Genomic DNA, 21,272 nt, shown 5'->3' with positions numbered 1-21,272 from the left:
CCGTGAAATTCCTAATTTGTCAGGGTTAAATTATAGAGAATATACCGCGGCCCTTTCTTTATAAGTAGAATAGGTCAATGAGTAAAAACATCATAAATGGATACACGATAATACGATTCGAAATGTATTCTAACACTTGACTATAAAACAGTAGTTAAACGATGAAGAATGCACATGTAAGGAAAGGTTGCAGCTGTACATGTCGCCTTAAAAGGTCATGAGGACATGCAGTATGTAATGTAATCAGTCCTTAACCCGTTCGGCCTAAGGCGCCCACTCCTTTCATGCATTAATAGCACCTTTTCAGCATCAGTGCCATGTAAATCACAGATGACAAGAAGGTAAAAGCTGGAGAATGAAGCGGGGGGGTAATTTGCTTACTCAAAAAATGTAATTTTGAGAGTGCCTTTACAGTGGTCCTCGGTTTTATTTCATGTTTTTAACAGATATGCGAAGCTAATTTTTGATTTCAGGTCCACTTTTGTGAGCAACGGCCATTTCACCTGTTTTTTTAAGACCATCTCAGCTTTCGGTTTAAGACTGAGTCGGTGGTATTTGGAGCAAATAATCTAGTGTTAAATGGCTATACAGTGGTATTTTTACATACAAAGTTAATTCGTTCCACGACCTTGTTTGTAAGTCGAAATGGTCTTATGTCGAGCAGGATTTTCCCATAAGAATACATTATAATTCCATTAATTCCGTTCCATAGCCCGAAAACCTAAATTCTTTTTAAATACTGATGTTACTATTGCAAATATCAATAATAATATATTGAATAATAATATTAATACGAGTAAAAAAAATAGTAATAATACAAGTAGTAATGTAACAAACCGGGTTCTGATGTGGCAAATGTGTTTGCGTGGTGTACCTGAACGCATCGATGGCTGACTTTAGTTTTACTGCTCTTTACTTTCACTGTATTTTACTTGCTGCGGGGGACACTAGGCGTGTTGTGTTCCACAAGTTGATGGAATAAATGATTAGAAACCTGACGAAGCTGGCGATTTACCACAATAATTATTTCCACCTTAACTTATAAAGACTGGCAAACAGAGGAGGACCGTCATAGACCGTCTACGGCTGTATTATTGGGCAAGCCATATCAGGATGCGTACCCCGTGCTCATATTTTTCTATCATATCTATCTTCATGTCATCGGTAATGGTAAGCATCACCTTTTTCCTTTTTTCCAACACCTGCACTAACATTGTTGGAGCCCATGTTGATTTCTCTCACAAGAAAATCTGCCATGCGCTCTTGCGGGAAAATAAAGAAACTGCAGTGCTGTCATAGATAGTCGTATTTAGAGCATGTCGTCGGATGTAGAAACAAATGGCGAGTCAAATTTTACGTCGGATGTCGAAAAGATCGTGTGTCGAAGCGATCGTATGTTGAGGTACCACTGTAATGGAATTTAACATTTGTTTTCATAGTGCCAATAATTCTACCTCTAAGGGCTCAGTTTTTGGCTATTTTGGCTAAAAATTAGTTTGAGGAACAGAATTTGACACAAACTCGTCCCGCAAGCTAAGTCCATAAAAAGGCACCCTCATCAGCTACAAGTGGAAGTCCTGAAATTTAAATTAAAATGCCCATAAACACCTCAAAAGCTTGCACAAAGAGGCACAGGGTCAATCCACAACAAAGCGCACCATTTTGGCTCAAAAATTTGTTTTACCAGGGAACCAGGATTTGACACCGACCCTTCATGCGGGCCAAGACCAAAATTAGGGCTGCAGATATCAAATATTTTAGTAGTCAATTAAACTCTCAACTAGTCAGTTCGAATAATCAGATTAGGAACATTTAACACATTGCAGAATGAATTTTAGGGATACAAAACAAAGGCTGGTTAAGATTGCATTTTCAAAATAAAATTCCCGAGTGTTTTTTCAAACTATGCAAAATTGCACTTTAATTTAAAAATACATTAAAATATCTGAGCTCAGCCTCAAATGGTAGAAAAAAATGAAATGAGGATCTAAGTACAACAAAACAACAATTGCTTAACTTGCTAGAATAAGTCCGCTAGCTTGAATGTTTTAAGATGCTTAACAAATCGTTCAAACACGTATTCCCACAAAAAACAGCTAAATATACCTATGAACTAAATAACAAATGGATTTTAAAAAAAGCTTTTACTTTTTTTTTTTTTTTTTTTTTTTTTAACCTGTCCTGTTCAGCTGTTTGACACAGAGAATGGAAGTCTAAGTGCCCGGATTCTGAACAGTTTTAATGTTTCACATGGAGAGTCTGATATACTCCCATTGTGATCCTTCAAAATACCTTTTTATTATGACAAAGCAGCGAACAGGAAGGGATTATGGGGGGACAGAAGAAAAGAAATACAAGAGACGAAAGAAAAGAAACACATACACAAACAACAACAAGAAATACATTGAACATCTAAACTAGTTACTAATATGCTGGTGCTATCGTCAGCGAGATGTATTTCCGGTTTACACCATGTGGGGGCCAATTGGCCAGTGAAAGAGGAGAATGCGGGTGGGGGTGTCTATAAGACTATAAGCTAAGTGATTGAAAGGGGTAGAGTGTACACAAATCAGTTCTGTGATCTAGAACCCAGTAATCGTGTGAATCTCTTATGAGTGTAAGCCCGTTGGCGACCAACCCTACGCCGCCGCATCGCCAATCCCGCCACCGGAACCCAAAAAAAGCTTTTACGACAAGTTTATTAATTCACGAGAGGATACCATATACACATGAAATAACATATTTGAAAATGGCGGACTAGACTGAAAAAGCAGTTTCTGCTTCTGCACTCCTCTTAAAAAGAAACTGCTGTATTTTAAGACTAAACAACTGTTGTGTTTGATAGAACAATATGTCGATATGCTGCCATAGCAGATTCATGGCGCATGAAGCCCCCGAGCTATTTTTAATTTGTCCGTTTTACCCTGAAAACCCCGTTTACAGACGTTGCGCAGCTGCTTTTGTTTCAAGCCAGCCATAAAACTAAGGTAATTAATTATATTTATTACCGTATTGGCCCGAATATAAGACGGCCCTGATTATAAGACGACCCCCTGTTTTTCAAGACTCAAGTTTGAAAAAAGACTTTTGAACACCAAATTAATTTTTATACAGAAAATAGTTACAATACATCTGAAACAAATGATTATAACAATATATTTGAGAGAAAAAGCATGTTATTTTGCCTCATTCAAATCTTAATATCTGAACATTTAAATATGTTGACTAAAGTGAGATCACATTCGTAAATGAACGGCTTCTGGTTTTTGAAATGTAAATAAACCAATCTATTGTGATAAAACAACAAAATTGAAATAACTGCCTTAACCATCAAAGTGAAGTCTAACTGTAACTGTAGTCTTGAAACAAATCTGAATAAGGAAAAACATTGCAATAAAATAATGCAAATTGGTTCAACTTGAGAGTAGCTGAGATCTTTCATGACGTAACATCGCTTCAATGATATCTGGCGCCATCTAGCGTTGTGAATGGGTATAACGTCTAGACCGCCAATATAAGACGACCCCCACTTTTTCAGTCTTATTTCAATGCAAAAAACACTGTCTTATATTCGGGCCAATACGGTATTCAAAATGTCTGTCGTTTTTAGCTTAGAATCATTCATTAACTGATGTCTCATATTTTGTTGAAAAAAAAGAAAAAAAAAACTACTTTAAAAAATTATTCACTCGCCTATTTTAAACTTTTAAACAAATTATGTCACAATGAAAAAAATGGCATCTGTAAAAAAAGTCACGGATCTCTAGCTCATAACTATCGCTTAATTGTATTTTTTTTTTGTTACTGTCGCATTTTCTACAATATGTTAGATGATAAATAATCAATCCAAACAAAGAAACATTAAAAAAAAAAAAAAAAAACTTTAAAAGGGTAAATATATGAAAAAGAAAATCTCGAACACTCCTTGATGTCTGCGATTTCTGCATCGCGACCCTTGTTATATTACCAAGTTTCACCCATAAAATCCCTCCAAAATCCGGCTGCAGCCATTCACAGCTGTGTCTTAACACTCAGTGATACATGCTACATGGAGTTTTTGGATCGAAAAAAGGTAATTATGCGATAATATCTTGTTAAAGTCATGGCGTCTGTAATTCTGCTCTCGCGTGCTCTTACCTCCAGATGGGGTTTTGCTGTTTAAATAATTTTTGTTTTTTTAAAAATGCCCTCCTGTTCAACATTTGTCTTCCCACAGAAAATTGAGATTTTAAGCTTTCCAATGATGTATCACACATGCCTATCAGACAATTTTGAAATTTGGCCAAATTGGGGGTCTCAGAGCTGAACTTCAACTCACCTGAGTGTTTTCCGCCAAATACATTTATTTTATAGAGACTTGCAAAACTTTGAATTCGTATGCCTTTGACATTTTTTTTTAAAACCATACATACTACATTCTGATTTATTGTACAGAGGGTTAAGGTACTAGAAAAAAAGTTAACCCTTTGACCTAAACTTAAAGAGCGTTAAAGGGATAAGCCAACTCTAGAAGGGGATACAAGGCTCAACGTTTCGGAATGTCTAATCCGTTGCAGTTTTTCGACGATGTGAAAGGGATAAAGGGTTCCCTGACTCTTGTCTGGATGTCGAATTATAAGTGGTCATCCTAAAATGGACAATTTTGAGGGCAGCGGAGGGTGTTCGGCTCGAATGGTTTGATGACACCGCGTTGCCACAGCGACCTTGCCAACAGGTCAGGGGAGACTCCGGTGCGGAAATCATCACCAAACGCGGCGCTCCATAATAGTCACAAGAAACCGCCTCACAAATGACTGCAACTTGGGTTGGGGTTAACATAAATGGGTTTTGGTTTTTGATGTAGAGACCACCTCAAGGTTGAAGAGGGGGATTGGTTAGCTTATATCTCTCGAAAATGCAAATGTGATAGCTTGAATTATTACACACCGGCCTGACTAAAGTGCCAAGTTGCCATGGTTATTTCCCAGCATATGGGATGCAATCAAGGACGTCGTTTTGCCTGGCGGTCATGTCAGATCCAGAACGTATCTGCACTTTCCTTCTATCCCTGCTGGAAACCGGCAAAGTGAAGGTCAAAAGCAGATACGAAAAGACTCCTCTGTTTACTAAGCAACAACGCTGGGTTGTTGTTGTTGTTTTTACCCTGCGCTTTAACAGCGATGCTGCAGTGGCTCACTGTGACGCAAGGATGTGATCAATAGTCTTGAGGAGGCAACATGAGGACATGTTTAATGTGAAATCCTGTGAATCTGAAGGCAAGAGAGGGCAACATATAATCAGAAATGTTTCATGGTGTTGATGAGCATAAGCTTATAATATTTAGCCAGTTGAATCACATAAGTGGAGGACACATAGTTCTCATAATAAGAGGTCAGTAGAACAGCGGGAATCTGTGTGGAAGCCTTCAGCCGATTGAGGGGTGCCTCACCGAAGTGGTCACATGGGAGGATTACATTGAGAGTTATGCGAGACAATTACGAAACGGCATACCAGGTCTACATGACACCCGTGCAGAGACGCCTGAATGTATCTGCTCCCCGTCCAGCCGGTTGTTTCATGGGGTGCGCTCTCCCACACGCACACATTTTGTAGCGCTTCATTAATCATAGGCAACCCAGTTCTGCCGCCGAGCCCACATTCCCTCTCGCTGTGCTGCAGGTCCACTTAGCAGTCTCTGTGGTTCCGCACTGGTCAGGCGCTGCCAGGCTTATCGCAAGGCAAACAATCACGCGTAATGGCAATTTAATGCGTCTTGCAGATAAGACAGTGTGTATGCAATGAAGTCCTGAGTTAATATGGTAGCACTGTTTCCACTATTGTAGTCTCAGGAATAAGTCACACTTTTTTTTAGCCCTGTGACTTATACATAGATACGACCTACTGTATGTTTTTGGTTTTTTTTTTTAGTTGTTCAAAAGTGATATGAAGTTGAGGACTTTAATGGATTTGGTTGTGATTTTGAATGTGATTGAGAGTTCGGGAAACAAGTGATGTTGTGTGATGTTTATGCTATAGTTAGCCTAAAAATTGCTAATATGTTACATTGTTATTAGTCTCTGGTAAAATTAGTCTCCAAAAATGCGACTTATACTCCGGTGCGACTTATATACCATAAGATTTCTTCCTCTTCATCAGGGGTCGCGTTAACCGAATATTTTCCGTCGTTGACCAATTTTTTAAAACGACGACGGAAAAAACTGAAGTCCATCCATCATTTTGACCGGTTGCAATTCACACCCCAGACCACAGGGTGGCGAGTGAGCATATTAATTAGCTATTGTCTCTCTTGATGCATGACGTCGTTGGCCTTACTCTGAAAAAATGTCAAGGCAACTGAATGTCCGAAGTTTCTTCAAAAAGCCCCAAAACGACGATGGTGTTGATAAAAGAGGTGAAAAAACAGGGACTGCACAAGCGGGCACGCAATTCAAGTCCATGCGCACCAGGAGGAAAGTGTGAGACTACGTTCAGGCCACAGCTGGTGAACTGTTAATTTCATTGTTCCATATGCTACATATGGTAGGCTACCTACCTACTGGGGCCACAGTCAGCTGTTTTTGTCACTGCGGAGAAAAAGTTACATATTCATCTGCTTGATGTGTGATGGCACGGTGTGGATTCTCTGTTAGGCTTGTTCGGACAGAATATTAATTTAAAATGAATGAAAACTAAATACTATTGAATATGTTGAAGCGGTATGCAATGTTAAGAGTCTTGTTAGCTGTAGGCGCACTATCCTATTCCCCTCACTATTCACTCGCGGGGGCCTGTGCTTGTCAGTGATGTTCCTTATTCTTGCTATATGATTATACAACTTTAACATTTGTTAATAATACGCTCTGTGTGTTGTATCATCCATCGCTTTTCCTTTTTAAATGGGCACTTTTAAGCGAACGCAAGAAGTAACAACGGGAACATTTTTAAACAGGCATTTCACGGGAGAGCATTTCGACTCTTCGGCCAATCATATAGCGAGAGCGAGTGGATAGTGAGGGGAAGAGGATAGTGAACCTACACCTGTAACGCGCTCGGCCAAATGGACACACAAGTACGGAAGGTGAATTATGCCAAACAAAGGGTCACCACAATGTCATTATCATCATTTAAAAAATTTAAGTGACGGGTAAAAATAGATTATGACCGGATTTTTATGACCCTGTCAGTCAAAATGACAGACAACGAAAAAGTCTAGCGCAACCTCTGCTCTTCATTATGATTTTTTTGGCTAGTGTGACTTATAGTCCAAATAATAAGGAAGTTAATGGTATACACTGCTGTCCAAAAGTATTGGCACCCCTGCAATTCTGTCAAATAATGCTCAATTTCTCCCAGAAAATGATTACAATTACAAATGCTTTGGTAGTAATATCTGTATTTATTTTTGCTTGCAATGAAAAAACGCAAAAGAGAATGGAAAAAAATGAAATCATTATTATTTTCCACAAAACTACAAAAATTGGCCAGACTAAAGTATTGGCACCATTTGAAAAATCATGTGATGCTTCTCTAATTTGTGTAATTAACAGCACCTGTTGCTTACCTGCGGCACATAACAGGTGATGGCAATAACTAAATCACACTTGCAGCCAGTTAAAATGGATTAAAGTTGACTCAACCTACTAACTGTGTCCTTGTGTGTACTACATTAAGCATGGAGAAAAGAAAAGACCATAGAACTGTCTGAGGACTTGAGAGGCAAAATTGTGAGGAAGCATGAGCAGTCTTAAGGCTACAAGTCCATCTCCAAAAACCTGAATGTTCCTGTGGCTACCGTGCGCACTGTCATCAATAAGTGTAAAGCTCATGGCACTGTGGCTAACCTCCCTAGAAGTGGACGGAAAAGAAAAATAGACAAGAGATATCAACGAAAGATTATGCGAATGGTGGATAAACAACCTTGACTAACATCCAAACAAATTCAAGCTGTCCTGCAGTCCGAGGGTAAAACAGTGTCAACCCGTACTATCTGTCGGCATCTGAATGAATAAGGGACTCAATGGTAGGATACCCAGGAAGACCCCACTTTTGAACTAGAGACATAAAAAAGCCCGGCTGGAGTTTGCCAAAACTTGACTGAGAAAGCCAAAAACGTTTTGGAAGAATGTTAGAGATTTTTGGGAAAAGGCATCAACATAGAGTTTACAGGGGGGGAAAAAATGAGGCCTTCAAAGAGAGGAACGCAGTCCCCACGGTCAAACATGGCAGGGGTTGCCTGATGTTTTGGGGTTGATTTGCTGCCTCTGGCACTGGACTGCTTGACCGGTTGCATGGCATTATGAAGTTTCAAGACTACCAACAAATTTTGCAGCATAATGTAGGGCCCAGTGTAAGAAAGCTGGGTCTCCCTCAGAGGTCATGGGTCTTCCAGCAGGACAATGACACAAAACACACTTCAGAAAGCCATAGAAAATGTTTTGAAAGAAAGCAGTGGAGACTTCTAAAGTGGTCAGGACTGAGTCCAGACCTGAATCCCATAGAACACATGTGGAGAGATCTGAAAATGGCAGTTTGGAGAAGGCACCCTTCAAATCTCAGAGACCTGGAGAAGTTGGCCAAAGAAGTCTAAAATTCCAGCAGAGCATTGTAAGAAACTCACTGATGGATACCGGAAGCGGTTGTTCGCAGTTATTTTGTCCAAAGATTGGTAGCACAAGTATTAGGCTGAGGGTGCCAATACTTTTGTCCGTCCCATTTTTGGACTTTTGTGTTAAATGATAATAATTTATTTGTTTTTTTTTCCCATTCTCTTTTGTGTTTTTTCATTGCAAGAAAAATACAAAGCATTTGTAATTACAATCATTTTCTGGGAGAAATTGAGCATTATCTGACAGAATTGCAGCGGTGCCAATACTTTTGGCCAGCAGTGTACTACTTTTTGGCACTTTTCGGTTAAGCTGTTTCTAGTCATTTTTTTGGCCCTCCGATACCAATACCGGTGCGATATCGGCCGATTCTGTACTGATACCACATTTTTTAAAAAATTGTTAATTACATGAAATTCATATTTTTTTAAATACCAAGTGTCTGCATACTCACTTGAATGTAAACTAATTCTATCATGGCTTGGATTCCAGTTTAGGAACCACAGGTAGACTTACCTAGGTAGAGAGAGGCATTCTCCTTCTTCACATTGTCATCCAGGTAAGTGGGCCCGAGTGTGTAGATAGGCGTGGAGCCCATGCCAACCATGATCTGAGCGCAGATGAACAACGCCACGTAGAGGTTGTGTTCGTTGCCTTCGTGGTCGCGGGGGCACGACGCCGAATCTACCGCCGCTTCCCGCCCGCTTCCATTACTGGCAAGGCAGAGTCCTTCGTTGCTTGCCGTTGAGTTCATCTCCTGAATCTGGTAGGGTGGCGAGATGAAGTGGGGCAGGGAGAACAACGCCGCACCGACGGCGATGACCACCCCGCCGACAGCTAGCCAACGCGGTCTTTGACCCCGGCCGCCAAAGTAAGAGATGAAGACTACCACCAGCAGGCTTCCGATATCAAAGCAGCTGACCAGCAGGCCTGATTCGGAGCTGCGAAGGCTGTAACGTTTCTCAATGGTGGTAATTACGCTACTCAGGTAGCCAGAAACCATCAGGGACTGAATAAAGGTCAGGTAGCACATGCAGAACAGGAAGCAGCGAGAGTCTCGGAGGATGATGTGCACGCACTTCCGAGCCGGAACGTGGATAAGGCGGGAGAGGGAGAAGCCTACTTTCTTACCCCCGTTTGATCTATGGGGGTCCACAGGTAGGGAACTGCTGAGGCCCACCATACTAGACGCAGAAGGCGAGAAGTCGGTCCTGGACGAGGGCGATTCTGGGGACTTAGGCTGAAGTTCGCGGCTCTCTTCCACGTCAAGCAAGCGAACATCCTTGCAGTCTGTCTGACAGGGTCCATTCAGGATGGGTAAGCTCTTCGACTTAAAGCAGCTTTCCGAGTCCACGTACTGGTCCTGGAGTTGGAGGATCTCTAGAGATTCTGAGAGCTCGCTGCCGGTTTCGTCACTGTCTGTCGTCGCCATGGTAAGACTGGATAAGGAGGTGCAGCTTTGCGAGGATTCTGGCTGCGCTGTGAAGGCTTTTAGTGCGACATGACGACTCAGTTAGAGGGCGGTAGGGACGAAATTAAAGACCACCCTACCGGCATCATCACGGCGGGCTGGACGCCGCTGCTTACAGACATTTTTCCATTTGCCGTTCAATAAATGATCCTTGCAAGCCAATAAACAAAACTTGTGACAACAGTCAATGGGTTGATTCTGAAATCTGTCTGGTTTAGACTCCCATTGCGGTGATGCTTGCAATGGTTCTTTGTTGGATGCTATTTTTCTTTGTTCCACAGCGGAGCAGCAGCCTAGAGACATAAAAAACAAGTATTGACTGTGCCCTGAATGAAGGCTGAGCGAAATGCCATAAGAAATTCTCGAGCCAGACAATTTAAAGATGATACTCAAGGCTCTGTTATTTAAAGTGATCCTCTACCTTATATACATGTAGGCTCTAATAAACCACAATTGTTCTCTTGTACTAAAATATATTGTTAGAAACACATAAAATGTTAAATCAATGGCAATATTTTATAATATTTAGTACACATTTTGACCGATAGTTGGCGCCATGTTTTGCGGGCTCGCAGTGATGACATAAAGGGGATCTTTCCAAATGTGTAGCGTATACAACAATTGCGTATTGCTGCCTAAACTCGCGAAGTAAAATGCCATGATGTGCTGCTTTTGGATGCAATTTCCAGTCAAATTGAAACAAGGGGAGTGACGTGAGTGGTCAAGGTGGAATTATTATTTTTTGTGAATAAATGTGCATAAGTGGAAGCTTCTCCTCTTTTTGGTCCCTGTATGCACGTATCCTACCTACCACGCGTTACAACTGGGGCACGAACATTTTTCCTGGATCCTTAGTCAAGTAAGGGATCCGTCTATTTTCTGGATCTGACGGTCCCACCGCGGCTGCAATATTGGTTTCGGATCTGTCTATTTATTTTCTGGATTCAACGGACCACAGCGGCTTTTCGGATCAGTCTGTTTTGTGAATTTGACGGGCTGATTGCGGCTGCAACTTTGCCATTGAATCGGTCTAATTCCTGGATCTTTGAGTGAGTGAAAAAACGCGGATTTTGATTACTATTGTTATTTTTTTTGTTGACTATCCTTCGTGGGAGTTTTCCCCAAATCATACCAAATAATTAGAGCAATATGGCACGCTACAGTGAACACAGTGACTCTGACATGAATATTATTTTTATGTTGAAGTTCGTCTGGGAACGCGTTTGTGTGTACCGCTGAGCTCCCGAGTGACGAGTGGTCAAGGTGGAAATATTATTTTTTGTGAATAAATGTGCATAAATGGAAGCTTCTCCCCCTTTTGGTACTTTTATTCACGTATCTTACCTACCACACGTTACAATGTACAAGACATGGATTACACTCGATTCCAGGATTTGTTCCCGTCAGATAACGAATTTAATGAGGACAGTTAGCACACAAGAGCTCTGGATGCTAAAAGTCTACATAATTATACTGGGATAAGTTTGAAAACGCAATAGCTTACCTTGAGGAACATGAACCGGTGTTCTCAACAGCACTCTCTAGCTCCATTGTCATTGAGACGCAGTTGCCGCAAGTACATCACCAGTTTTTCCCAACTCGTCTTATCAGGTACTGTATTTCCTGCTCTCATTGAGCCTTTGCTGTTCATCTTGTGAACGACTGACAGTGCTGTCCTGCTCTTCACGTTTCCGATCTGGTTCAAATTGGAAGGGCAGCTAAGTAGCTAAGAGTGACACGCTGAAAGTTCGGCAACTGGCCCGGTGACATCATGCACTACGACGTAACAAGAATGGCGACCTACCACTTAAAATAATTTTACAAACTTTGTTAAAACGAAAACTTTAAGAGGGGTTTTAATATCAAATCATTATAACTCATACTAACATTTATCTTTTAAGAATTACTTGTCTTAAAGATCGAGGATCACTTGAAAGGTATTTAGCACACAACTGTATTGTTCTCATCTGCATTTTTTAAGAAGGCGAAAAGCAAAGGAAATTACAGTTGGGGGGGTTTGAATCAATCTCTTTGAGTCAAAATAACTTTTTTACAGATTTACAGAATTAGATTAACCTTATTTTTGGATGGGGAAACTTTCAAATTCACAAATTTCTTAAATCAACCAAAATTTAAATAATTACTTTCTGGCTGAAGTTGCAGATTTTTTTGGAATAGAAATTGAATCACAAAACATGATGGTAAGTAAATTACATCTACATAAACACTTAGAAGGTTTTAACTAGTGCTGCAACGATTAAATGATTAACTCGAGTAATTCAATTAGAAAAAAGCTTCGAATCAAATTTTGCTGCTTCCAGTATTTGTTTCATTACAGTGGCGTTGCAATGGTTTGTTCTGAAAGTGTTTCCATTTAGTTTGATTGATTTGGATAAGCTGTCCTCTCGTGGCAACAGTGAATATGACATAGCTCGTTTAACAAGGCTAAATCCAGCTCCTCCCTGTTAAGGCCAACATAAGGTATTTTTTTTTGTTTGAGCTACAATGTCCTTTTAATGCATTTGTAATTTAGTTTATAGGTATATTTAGCCGTTTTTTGTGGGAATATGTTTCGAACGATTTGTTAATAGCATTGTAAAAAAAAAAAAAAAAAAAAAAAAAAAAAAAAAAAAACATTAGCGTTTTGTAGCATGTAAGCTAGCGGACTTTTGCTAACCAATTGTTCTCTTGTGCTTAGATTCTGATTTATTATTTTTGTTTATACCGTTTGAGGCTAAGCTCTGGTATTTTCATTTTTAAATGAAAGTGCAATTCTGCATAGTTTGACGAAACACTCGGGAATTTTAATTTGTATTCACATTTAATGCACTTTTGAAAGTGTAATCTTATCTTTGATGGTAAAATCACAAAATATTACAGATGAAAACAATAGAAGAGAACAATAACAATCAACACAATTAAAACATTGCTCAAATACCATATTCACTGGAATTACTATAATTTTATTTATCTTTCACAGTCAGTTAAAGAAAAATCTAAGAAACGTCCATGACCTTTACGGTGGCGTTAAGGTTTTATATACTGCATTTTTAACCTTGATTTTATAATAAAGTAACAATGCCGAATATAAAAGAGACTAGTCTTTAGTAAGAAAAAGATATTTTGTTCGCTGCCACAATTTTCTGATAACATCTTTTCAGTGTGCAGTTTGGATGCGTTCAGGAGCTTGAATTGTCACTTTTGATGACTAAATTGCTCAAATTTAAACCAAAAGCTGACAGTAAACAACACAAACGAAGCATACCATCGACTGTCGGTGTTGTCAAAATGCTCCAAAAGACTAAAATAAGAATATAAACAGCAACATCTGTCCTTTTGTCAAGGCACAAACACAGTACGAGAACAATAGAGCACGCTGTCACTGAACGGCTCACTCAGTCACTCTGACAAGAAACCGCGGCGACAAGGCGACAATATTGACGAAATCAAAAGAATTGCTCTCAATGAGGCAATACACATTCTGAATAAGTTCGAGAAAATACTTTAAAGAGCTGTTGTACTCACAAGGAGCAGAAAGGAGGTAGCCTGTTGTTGTCCTCAGAGCGGTTGCTCGCTGAATGAAATTTGTCTGATGCGCAGAGCTGCTGCTGCTGTTGTTGCTGCCTTCATTGACAGTAGGAAATTAGGCAACTTTAGAAGTAGTCCCTTAAAAACCACACGCGAAAGACAATCTTTGCTCTCCAAATTAATAATAAAATATTTTTATATTCATTCGTAGCGTGTGACCGAGTAGTCATAATAGTTTACAAGTGTGTGAAGATTGAAATGACCAAAAACACAAGGTTTTCTGAATGCACCGCACTGAAGTCGCGGATTGTTTACAACGTCAGCCATCTTGGGACTTGAAGTTTTTACCTTTTAATACTGTTGCAAGAGTACCTTTACTGGACCAAAATTCACAAAGCACGTCGAACTGAACGCGAATAAATAGAAAATTAGCACATTACGTACAAAAAATGGCGGTAAAATCACATTTTTTTTCTCGAATAAGCAAGAATACAAATTTCAATCAACTTTGTGTACCGGCATGCATTTCGCCCCTGTTGTCGGCTTGTTGGGGGAAGACTAAACTACGTCATATTGACAGCTGGGAGCCGTGCTGACCCTTTTGCTGTAAATTATATTTGAAAAATCCCAACTCAATTTGGAATTTTATCACTACTCATATCTTTAAATCTGTAGGAGGTCTAGACTTTCTGTTAAGGTGTAATTACAACATTTCAAAGTTACCAGTTAAATTAGCCAAATTCCACACTCAACTTCTTATGTCATGGTCAATGATATATAAACACAATTTTTCACCACATAGATATTACATTTGGAACAACCAAGATATACAGTATTGAAATAGATCTTTATATATTGAAAGATAGGTCAAAAATAACATATTCTTAGTTAGTTAATTATTGAACGAAGATGGTCAACTTTTCACTTATCAAGAATTTTGTTTATCTTATAGTATTGTTGTTTCGCCTCGTGAATATTCTGCTGTGTTTGATGCAATACCCGAGGGCTCTCGAAGATTATTACAAAATTCTCCTAAAGGTAGAAATTGTAACGTGCCAGTCTTTGATCCAAAGTCTCTGTTTATTGGTTATAAATGTGCACTATTAAGCTCTGAAGCCTCCAACCATTGTTTGAGAGGACTTCTTCAAAGGGAGATAGTTTCCAAACCTGCAGCAATTTCTTATTGGAATAATTTATACGAAAATATTGACTGGAAACATACTTGTCTTTTGCCTAGAAAATATTTATTAAGAAATAAAGTAAAAGAAATCACACTCAAATTACTTCACAGGTGTTATCCTGTAAAGACGAGAATGGTTAAATTTAACATTAATATTGATACATTATGTTCTTTTTGTGCAAATGCAGAGGAAACTATTTCCCATTTGTTTTGGGAATGTACTTACTCGCACATCTTTTGGGTTGACCTGAACAATTATATTAATTCCAAAGTTATGCCATCATTGAAAATTGTTTTTAGACATATTTTGTTTGGCCTATCCAACATTGAAGAACCAGAAATGGATAAAAGATATGTTGTAAATCTTATTTTAATATTGGCAAAATTTCACATTCACTGTGTAAAATATGCTAATCAAAGACCAAATTTTCATGTTTTTGGGAAAATGTTTTCTTTATATTTGGACGATTTAAGTTCCTCTTTGAACCCCAAAGCTGTAAGGACCAAAAGACTTTGCAAACAGTACGGCTTGTGTTAAAAATGACCCCGACCATTTTGTTTATTGTTGTTGTTGTTGTTGTTGTAAATCTGTTGATTGTATGTGAATTGTTCGCCCATGATTTGTATTTGTTTTTGTGTAAATCGAGTTTGTTTAAAAAAAAATAAATAAAAAAAAGACCCTTTTGCTATGGAAAAAAAAAGACCTTTTTGCTGTAATTGACTGATCACAGGACCCTAAACGATAAGCTTCGGTTGAATGTATGGTTGTATGTGAGTGACTTATAATTTATAAATTTATCAATACAAAAAAAAAAACTTTTTCCTGCATTTTATTTACTTTTAAATGTCTTGAAATCTACTTTACTAATGCTCCTCACTTTTTATGCTCACACATCTTTATCACCAATAAAAATAACACAGGTGACTGAGATAAACCTATGACGTCAATATGAATGAGTCACCCAAACATTAATAAAGGGCTGTTCAATTGATGTCCGTATGAGAAACTGTGTTCTTTAATTAAAACGATACATATATTTTGTAAAAGGATTTTTTGTTGTTGTTGTTTTTACAAAAGGAAACCCACACAGGTTCTAAAAGTTCATGAGAAATACTACACAATATGTAATAAGCAATCCTGCTTTGCACACAACATTCTTCTTATTCTTTCGTGGAATCTGAGAGGATGGAGGGGGCTGTTGGTGACCTTTTGTAGAGAGAGTGAGACTGAGAGAGAGAGAGAGAGAGAGAGAGAGAGAGAGAGAGAGAGAGAGAGAGAGAGAGAGAGAGAGAGAGAGAGACAGAGACAGAGACAGAGAGAGAGAGAGAGAGAGAGAGAGAGAGAGAGAGAGAGAGGAGGGAGGGAGGGAGAGAGAGAGAGAGAGAGAGAGAGCGAGAGAGAGAGCAAAGAATTCCTACAATACAATCTATTTCAGTGAGACACACAATTACAAATTCCTATGTCTTACTTTGAGATTTTTCCCACTACTATCATTCCCCAGTGTGTGACGCAATAGTAATAATATTAAGGAACGCGGGGGCCAATGAAGTTAATGAAAAGATAATCATACCTAGTTGGATCCATCATCCATGTTCCAAATGTGACTTGATTTCACTCAATTTACTCATATCTGAAATTGTGAGTCAGTTACGGGCTTCTTCATGTTGTGGCGTTCTCTGCTGCCATCTTGCGGCTACTTTGGTGCTGTCTCCTTACTCATATTTACATACCTGTCAACCCCAGGCCGTTGGCAATCTTACAAATAGTGACGTATGCCCTTACAAATTGGTGACTAATCTTACAACGTTCTATATACCGTGCAATACGAAACAAAAATAAAACTCAATTTTTAAAATAATTGAATTTATTAGTACTATTGTAACATACAGTGCTGCTCAAAAGTTTGTGAACCCCCTCAACATTTTGGAATTTTCTATTATTTCAACCTGATTTCCTAATCAATCAATTCAGTAGTTTTTTTTTGTTTTTTTAACAGTTGTGTTGTCGAGACTAAATTAAAAAGAGTTTTCATCAACTGATGTAGGTGCAAAATTGAACTGTTTGGTCACAACCAAAACCGCCATGTCTGGCGAAAAGTCAACACTGCATACCACCAAAAGAACCTTCTCCCAACAGTGAAGCATGGAGGTGGGAATGTCAAGATCTGGGCTTGCTTTTCATCCTCAGGACCTGGACAACTCCACATAGTCCAGGGAATCATGAATTCTGAGGAATATTGTCAAATCCTAGAACATAACCTGACGCCATCTGTTTTGAAGTTAAGCTTGGCAGAAGGTGGATCACGCAACATGATAATGATCCAAAGCATTCCAGCAATACAACCAAGGAATGGCTGAAAAAGAAGAAGATTCGTGTTCTGGACTGGCCCAGTCAAAGTCCTGACCTAAATCCCATTGAAATGCTGTAGCGGGACCTGAAGCGAGCAGTTCATGCCAGACGCCCATCAAACCTCTCTCAACTGACTGCGTTCTGCAAGGAAGAATGGGCAAAAATCCCCCAAAGTAGATGTGAGAGGCTGATTAGTCACTACAGAAACCGTTTGGTTGAGGTAATCTCTGCAAAAGGAGGCGCAATATCCTATTAACTGAAGGGGTTCACATACTTTTGCACACATGATATCTGAGTTTTTCTTAAATCAACCACTTTTGTTAAATAAAGAATGACAATATAACTATTTCTTTTCTTTCAGTCCATTATTTGGAATGTCAGTATTGTGGATTTGGGTATAACTTAACATTTAATAAGGTTATTTTAGTTTTTTTTACAAAAAATCTGACCATCGCTGTGGGGTTCACAAACTTTCGAGCAGCACTGTATAACCTGGTGCAATCAAAGAACAATCAATATCTTCAGCTACATCATGATTACTAAAATTTAACAGTGACTTTTGTTATAATTGTATGTAGCACTTTTGGCCATTTCTATAATGTCTTGATGGCTGCACTTCGTGGCACTTCAGCTCGCAATTCAGTTTGACTTGAAGGTAGTTCGTTAGTGTGTCCAATTATAAATTAAAAAGGTCAATTGATAAAATTAACTTACCGATGCAATCTTTGAGTCAGGGAACATTTCTTTTGCTAATTCTGAGAAGTGATCAACAATAGTTACAGGCAAATTGTGTTAGGCAACAAATTGTCAGAATGAAATCTCCGCTTTCATCACTTTTCATTCTGCAGACTTCATCTTTATGACCAGTGTTGTCAATCTTACTTTTAAAAAGTAATTAATTGGTTACAAATTACTTACTAATTACCCAAAAAGTAATAGAGTTAGTAACTCAGTTACCTGAAGGTAAGAGTAAATAGTTACTTGGCAAAGTAACTGGTGCTACCTTTCATGTTTTTTTTTCATAAAAAAAAAACAAAAAAAAACATAGTACCCTTTGTAATGTTTGGAAATCGTTTAATGTTGTGAATAAACTGTTAAAGTTGTTAAAATTGCTACCGTTTTTGCATTAGTTCCCTTCTGTCTACTTTCGACATGTTAAAGTTTTGAAACTGTTTCATCATTTAAAGATAGATTCAAGTCAATATTTTGCCGATTTAGGAGTATTTTAGATTAAAGGTTACTTAAATTCGCCAGGGAGGTTCACTACAACAGAGCCTTTCTGAGAAGTCAACTACTTCAAAATGGCGGGTGTTAATTAACGCCGCCGTATGTCATTTCCTATGTAGTTCTATAAGCATTTGATATCTAGGCGTAGATTGTAGGCTGTCGGCTACAATGAAAGCACGGGCGTCATTGATTAAACACGGTAACTCAAAATGGAAGACATATGAGACTATCCACGTTGGCCTCTTGAGAATGCACAACGACCCAAAATTGATGCTCTCCTTGGGTCCTTCAACAACCAGTGTCTCCTCACATTCTTGGGAGAGCTACAGGACATCCTGATTGACCGTGAGCAGCAGAATCTGGTTCCAGCACAGCCTCCTCCTATCTATGTCATCATCTGGGACAACATCGGCTTTCACCGCACCAACCAGATTAGAGAGTGGTTCAATATACACCAACAATTCCTCAATGTATGTCTGACACCCTACAAACCTTTCCTCAACCCCATAGAGGAGTTCTTCTCATCATGGCGGTGGAAGCTGTATGACCGGGAATCATATAGTGGAGAGAACCTCCTCAGGACCATAGACCTGGCCTGTGAGGATGTGGGGGATTACTCAGGCTGGGTCCGGCATACCAGAACTTTCTTCTCCCACTGCCAGGCGAGGGAAAACATAGCCTGCAATGTGGACAAGGTCCTGTGGCCTGACCCTACCCTACGACGTGATGCCCAGGCCCCCGCACAGGCCCCCACACAGACACCATAGTACCTCTTTACTGTACATACAAGAATTTGTGACATGTATCCCCATGTATGCTTTTGTTCTCTTTTGAAATATTTGTTTTGCGAAAAGTACATTTGTACAGGTTGTCATCAATAAATGGGGTTCAATTCCCCTAAAAATAATCTGTGACTTACTATTGATTACTATACAGATGATGGGGTGCTTAGAACATCACACCCTGAACATTGTGTTTTCAATTTTTCTTGAAGTGTGCGATATATATCCAATAGTGTTTACATTTTTGCAAGCTGTGAGGACCATTTTGTTGTCAAAGTTTGGTCTTGGCCATTGGAGCAACAGTTTTGAGGTGAAAGTTTGGGTTTTGTGGTTGAACGTTTGGGTTTTGGAGTGAGAGTTTCGTTTGCAAAGAGAATGAAAGTTTTTGTGGAGCTAGCTTGAGAAAAGTGTTTTGTGTTTAGAGTTTGGAGAAAACGGAGGGCAGTTTCCTGAAATGTGTTCTGACATTCGAGAAAAACTGTAAATGTGTGTGAATGTTGTATGGGCTCGTGGGCATTTTCTTGTGAACCTCTGCTGCCACCTGCAGGTCATATTACATCACTGAAACGCTCACTAAAAACAACTGTGTGTACAGTAGGCTATATACTGTACGTATTTTTGTTTTTCTTTTTGTTAACAGTTGTCTATTTTCTATTTTTGACTGCGTTTATTTTGGTTGCATTGTTTTCAGTATTGGTATGTTCAATCTTTTTTTTTGTCCTATGAAATTTCAATCGCTACATGTTGCCATGGCAATCTAATCTGCTCAAGGTCTACAAAATCAGAAGTTCTCTAACTGCAGTAATAGCAACATGATTTTTTTGTCAACCAATTAGTTGTCACATGTCTTTTTGGACACTCGGAATGCTCAAGCAGTTTCGCTTCTTTTGCCCTTCAGAGCCTCTCATGGGGTGACTGTGAGGGTCTGTCCCAGAGGGGCAAGTCTATCTCTACCATAAGGCTTATTAGGCTCGTCATTTTATGAGCTTTTAAAAGGGAGGCTGGGAAAAATTACATTTCCCATTGCTGTTTTTCATTATTTCCTTGCTAGATAACCACACAGTGGTTAGTGGGCATCAAATGGCGTTACAAATGATAGTAGGGACTGACTAAGATATAAATTCCCAGGATTAAGCTTGAATTTTTTATTGACTTGAATCAATAGTTTACATTTGATGTTTTTATTTGGAAATATATGTCATTAAATGTTAGAGTTGTCTGACAAAAGCATTTTAAAATGATACCGAATGATATCGACATTGTTTGTTGTTGTTGTTGTTGTTGTTGTTTTTTGGGCCAATATGCATGCTGCTTTCAAAGTGAATGTAGAAGCCGTCTGCCTTTCTACAAGGGTTGATCACAGCTTAGCAGAGCATTTATGCTTATTGATCATATTGACCTTATTGATTGCTTGGGATTTGTTACATGATTAGACCATTTACAATCATGGTGCAAAAATTACATGAACAATAAATGATTGAAAAATAATGAATTGAATATGTTAAGTACCACATACAGTGATGGCCAAAAGTATTGGCACCCCTGCAATTCTGTCAGATAATGCTCAATTTCTCCCAGAAAATGATTGCAATTACAAATGCTTTGGTAGTAATATCTTCATTTATTTTGCTTGCAATTAAAAAACACAAAAGAGAATGAAAATAATTAAATCATTATCATTTTAGACAAAACTTCAAAAATGGGACGGACAAAAGTATTGGCAACCCTCAGCCTAATACTTGGTAGCACAACCTTTAGACAAAATAACTGTGAACAACCGCTCCCGGCATCCCTCAATGAGTTTCTTACAATGCTCTGTTGGAATTTTAGACCATTCTTCTTTGTTCAACTGCTCCAGGTCTCTGAGATTTGAAGGATGCCTTCTCTGAACTGCCATTTTCAGATCTCTCCACAGGTGTTCAATAGGATTCAGGTCTGGACTCATTGCTGGCCACTTCAGAAGCTTTCTCAGCTTTCTCACACTGAGCCCCACTTTATGCTGCAAAATTTGTTGGTAGTCTTCAGACTTCATAATGCCATGCACACGATAAAGCAGTCCAGTGCCAGAGGAAGCAAAGCCACCCCAAAACATCAGGGAACCTCGCCATGTTTGACTGTGGGGACCGTGTTCTTTTCTTTGGTTTTTCCCTGT

General features: G+C 39.0%; 1 protein-coding gene across 1 annotated transcript in view; it reads right to left on the bottom strand.

The window, feature by feature from the left end:
• Positions 1–13,948, bottom strand: part of LOC130908423 (solute carrier organic anion transporter family member 5A1) — a 62,042-nt gene extending 48,094 nt beyond the window's left edge. The window contains exons 1-3 of the mRNA XM_057823827.1: positions 13,930–13,948; positions 13,579–13,677; positions 9,099–10,346 (exon numbers count right to left, since the gene is read on the bottom strand). Coding sequence (XP_057679810.1) covers positions 9,099–10,014 — 916 coding nt within the window. The 5' untranslated portion in view covers positions 10,015–10,346; positions 13,579–13,677; positions 13,930–13,948. The remainder of the gene's footprint in view (positions 1–9,098; positions 10,347–13,578; positions 13,678–13,929) is intronic.
• Positions 13,949–21,272: the final 7,324 nt, after the last annotated feature.

This window comes from Corythoichthys intestinalis, chromosome 20 (genome assembly GCF_030265065.1).
Source record: "Corythoichthys intestinalis isolate RoL2023-P3 chromosome 20, ASM3026506v1, whole genome shotgun sequence".
Lineage (NCBI taxonomy): Eukaryota > Metazoa > Chordata > Actinopteri > Syngnathiformes > Syngnathidae > Corythoichthys > Corythoichthys intestinalis.
The sequence above is the reverse complement of the archived record's forward strand: the minus strand, read 5'-3'. Positions and strand labels throughout refer to the sequence as shown.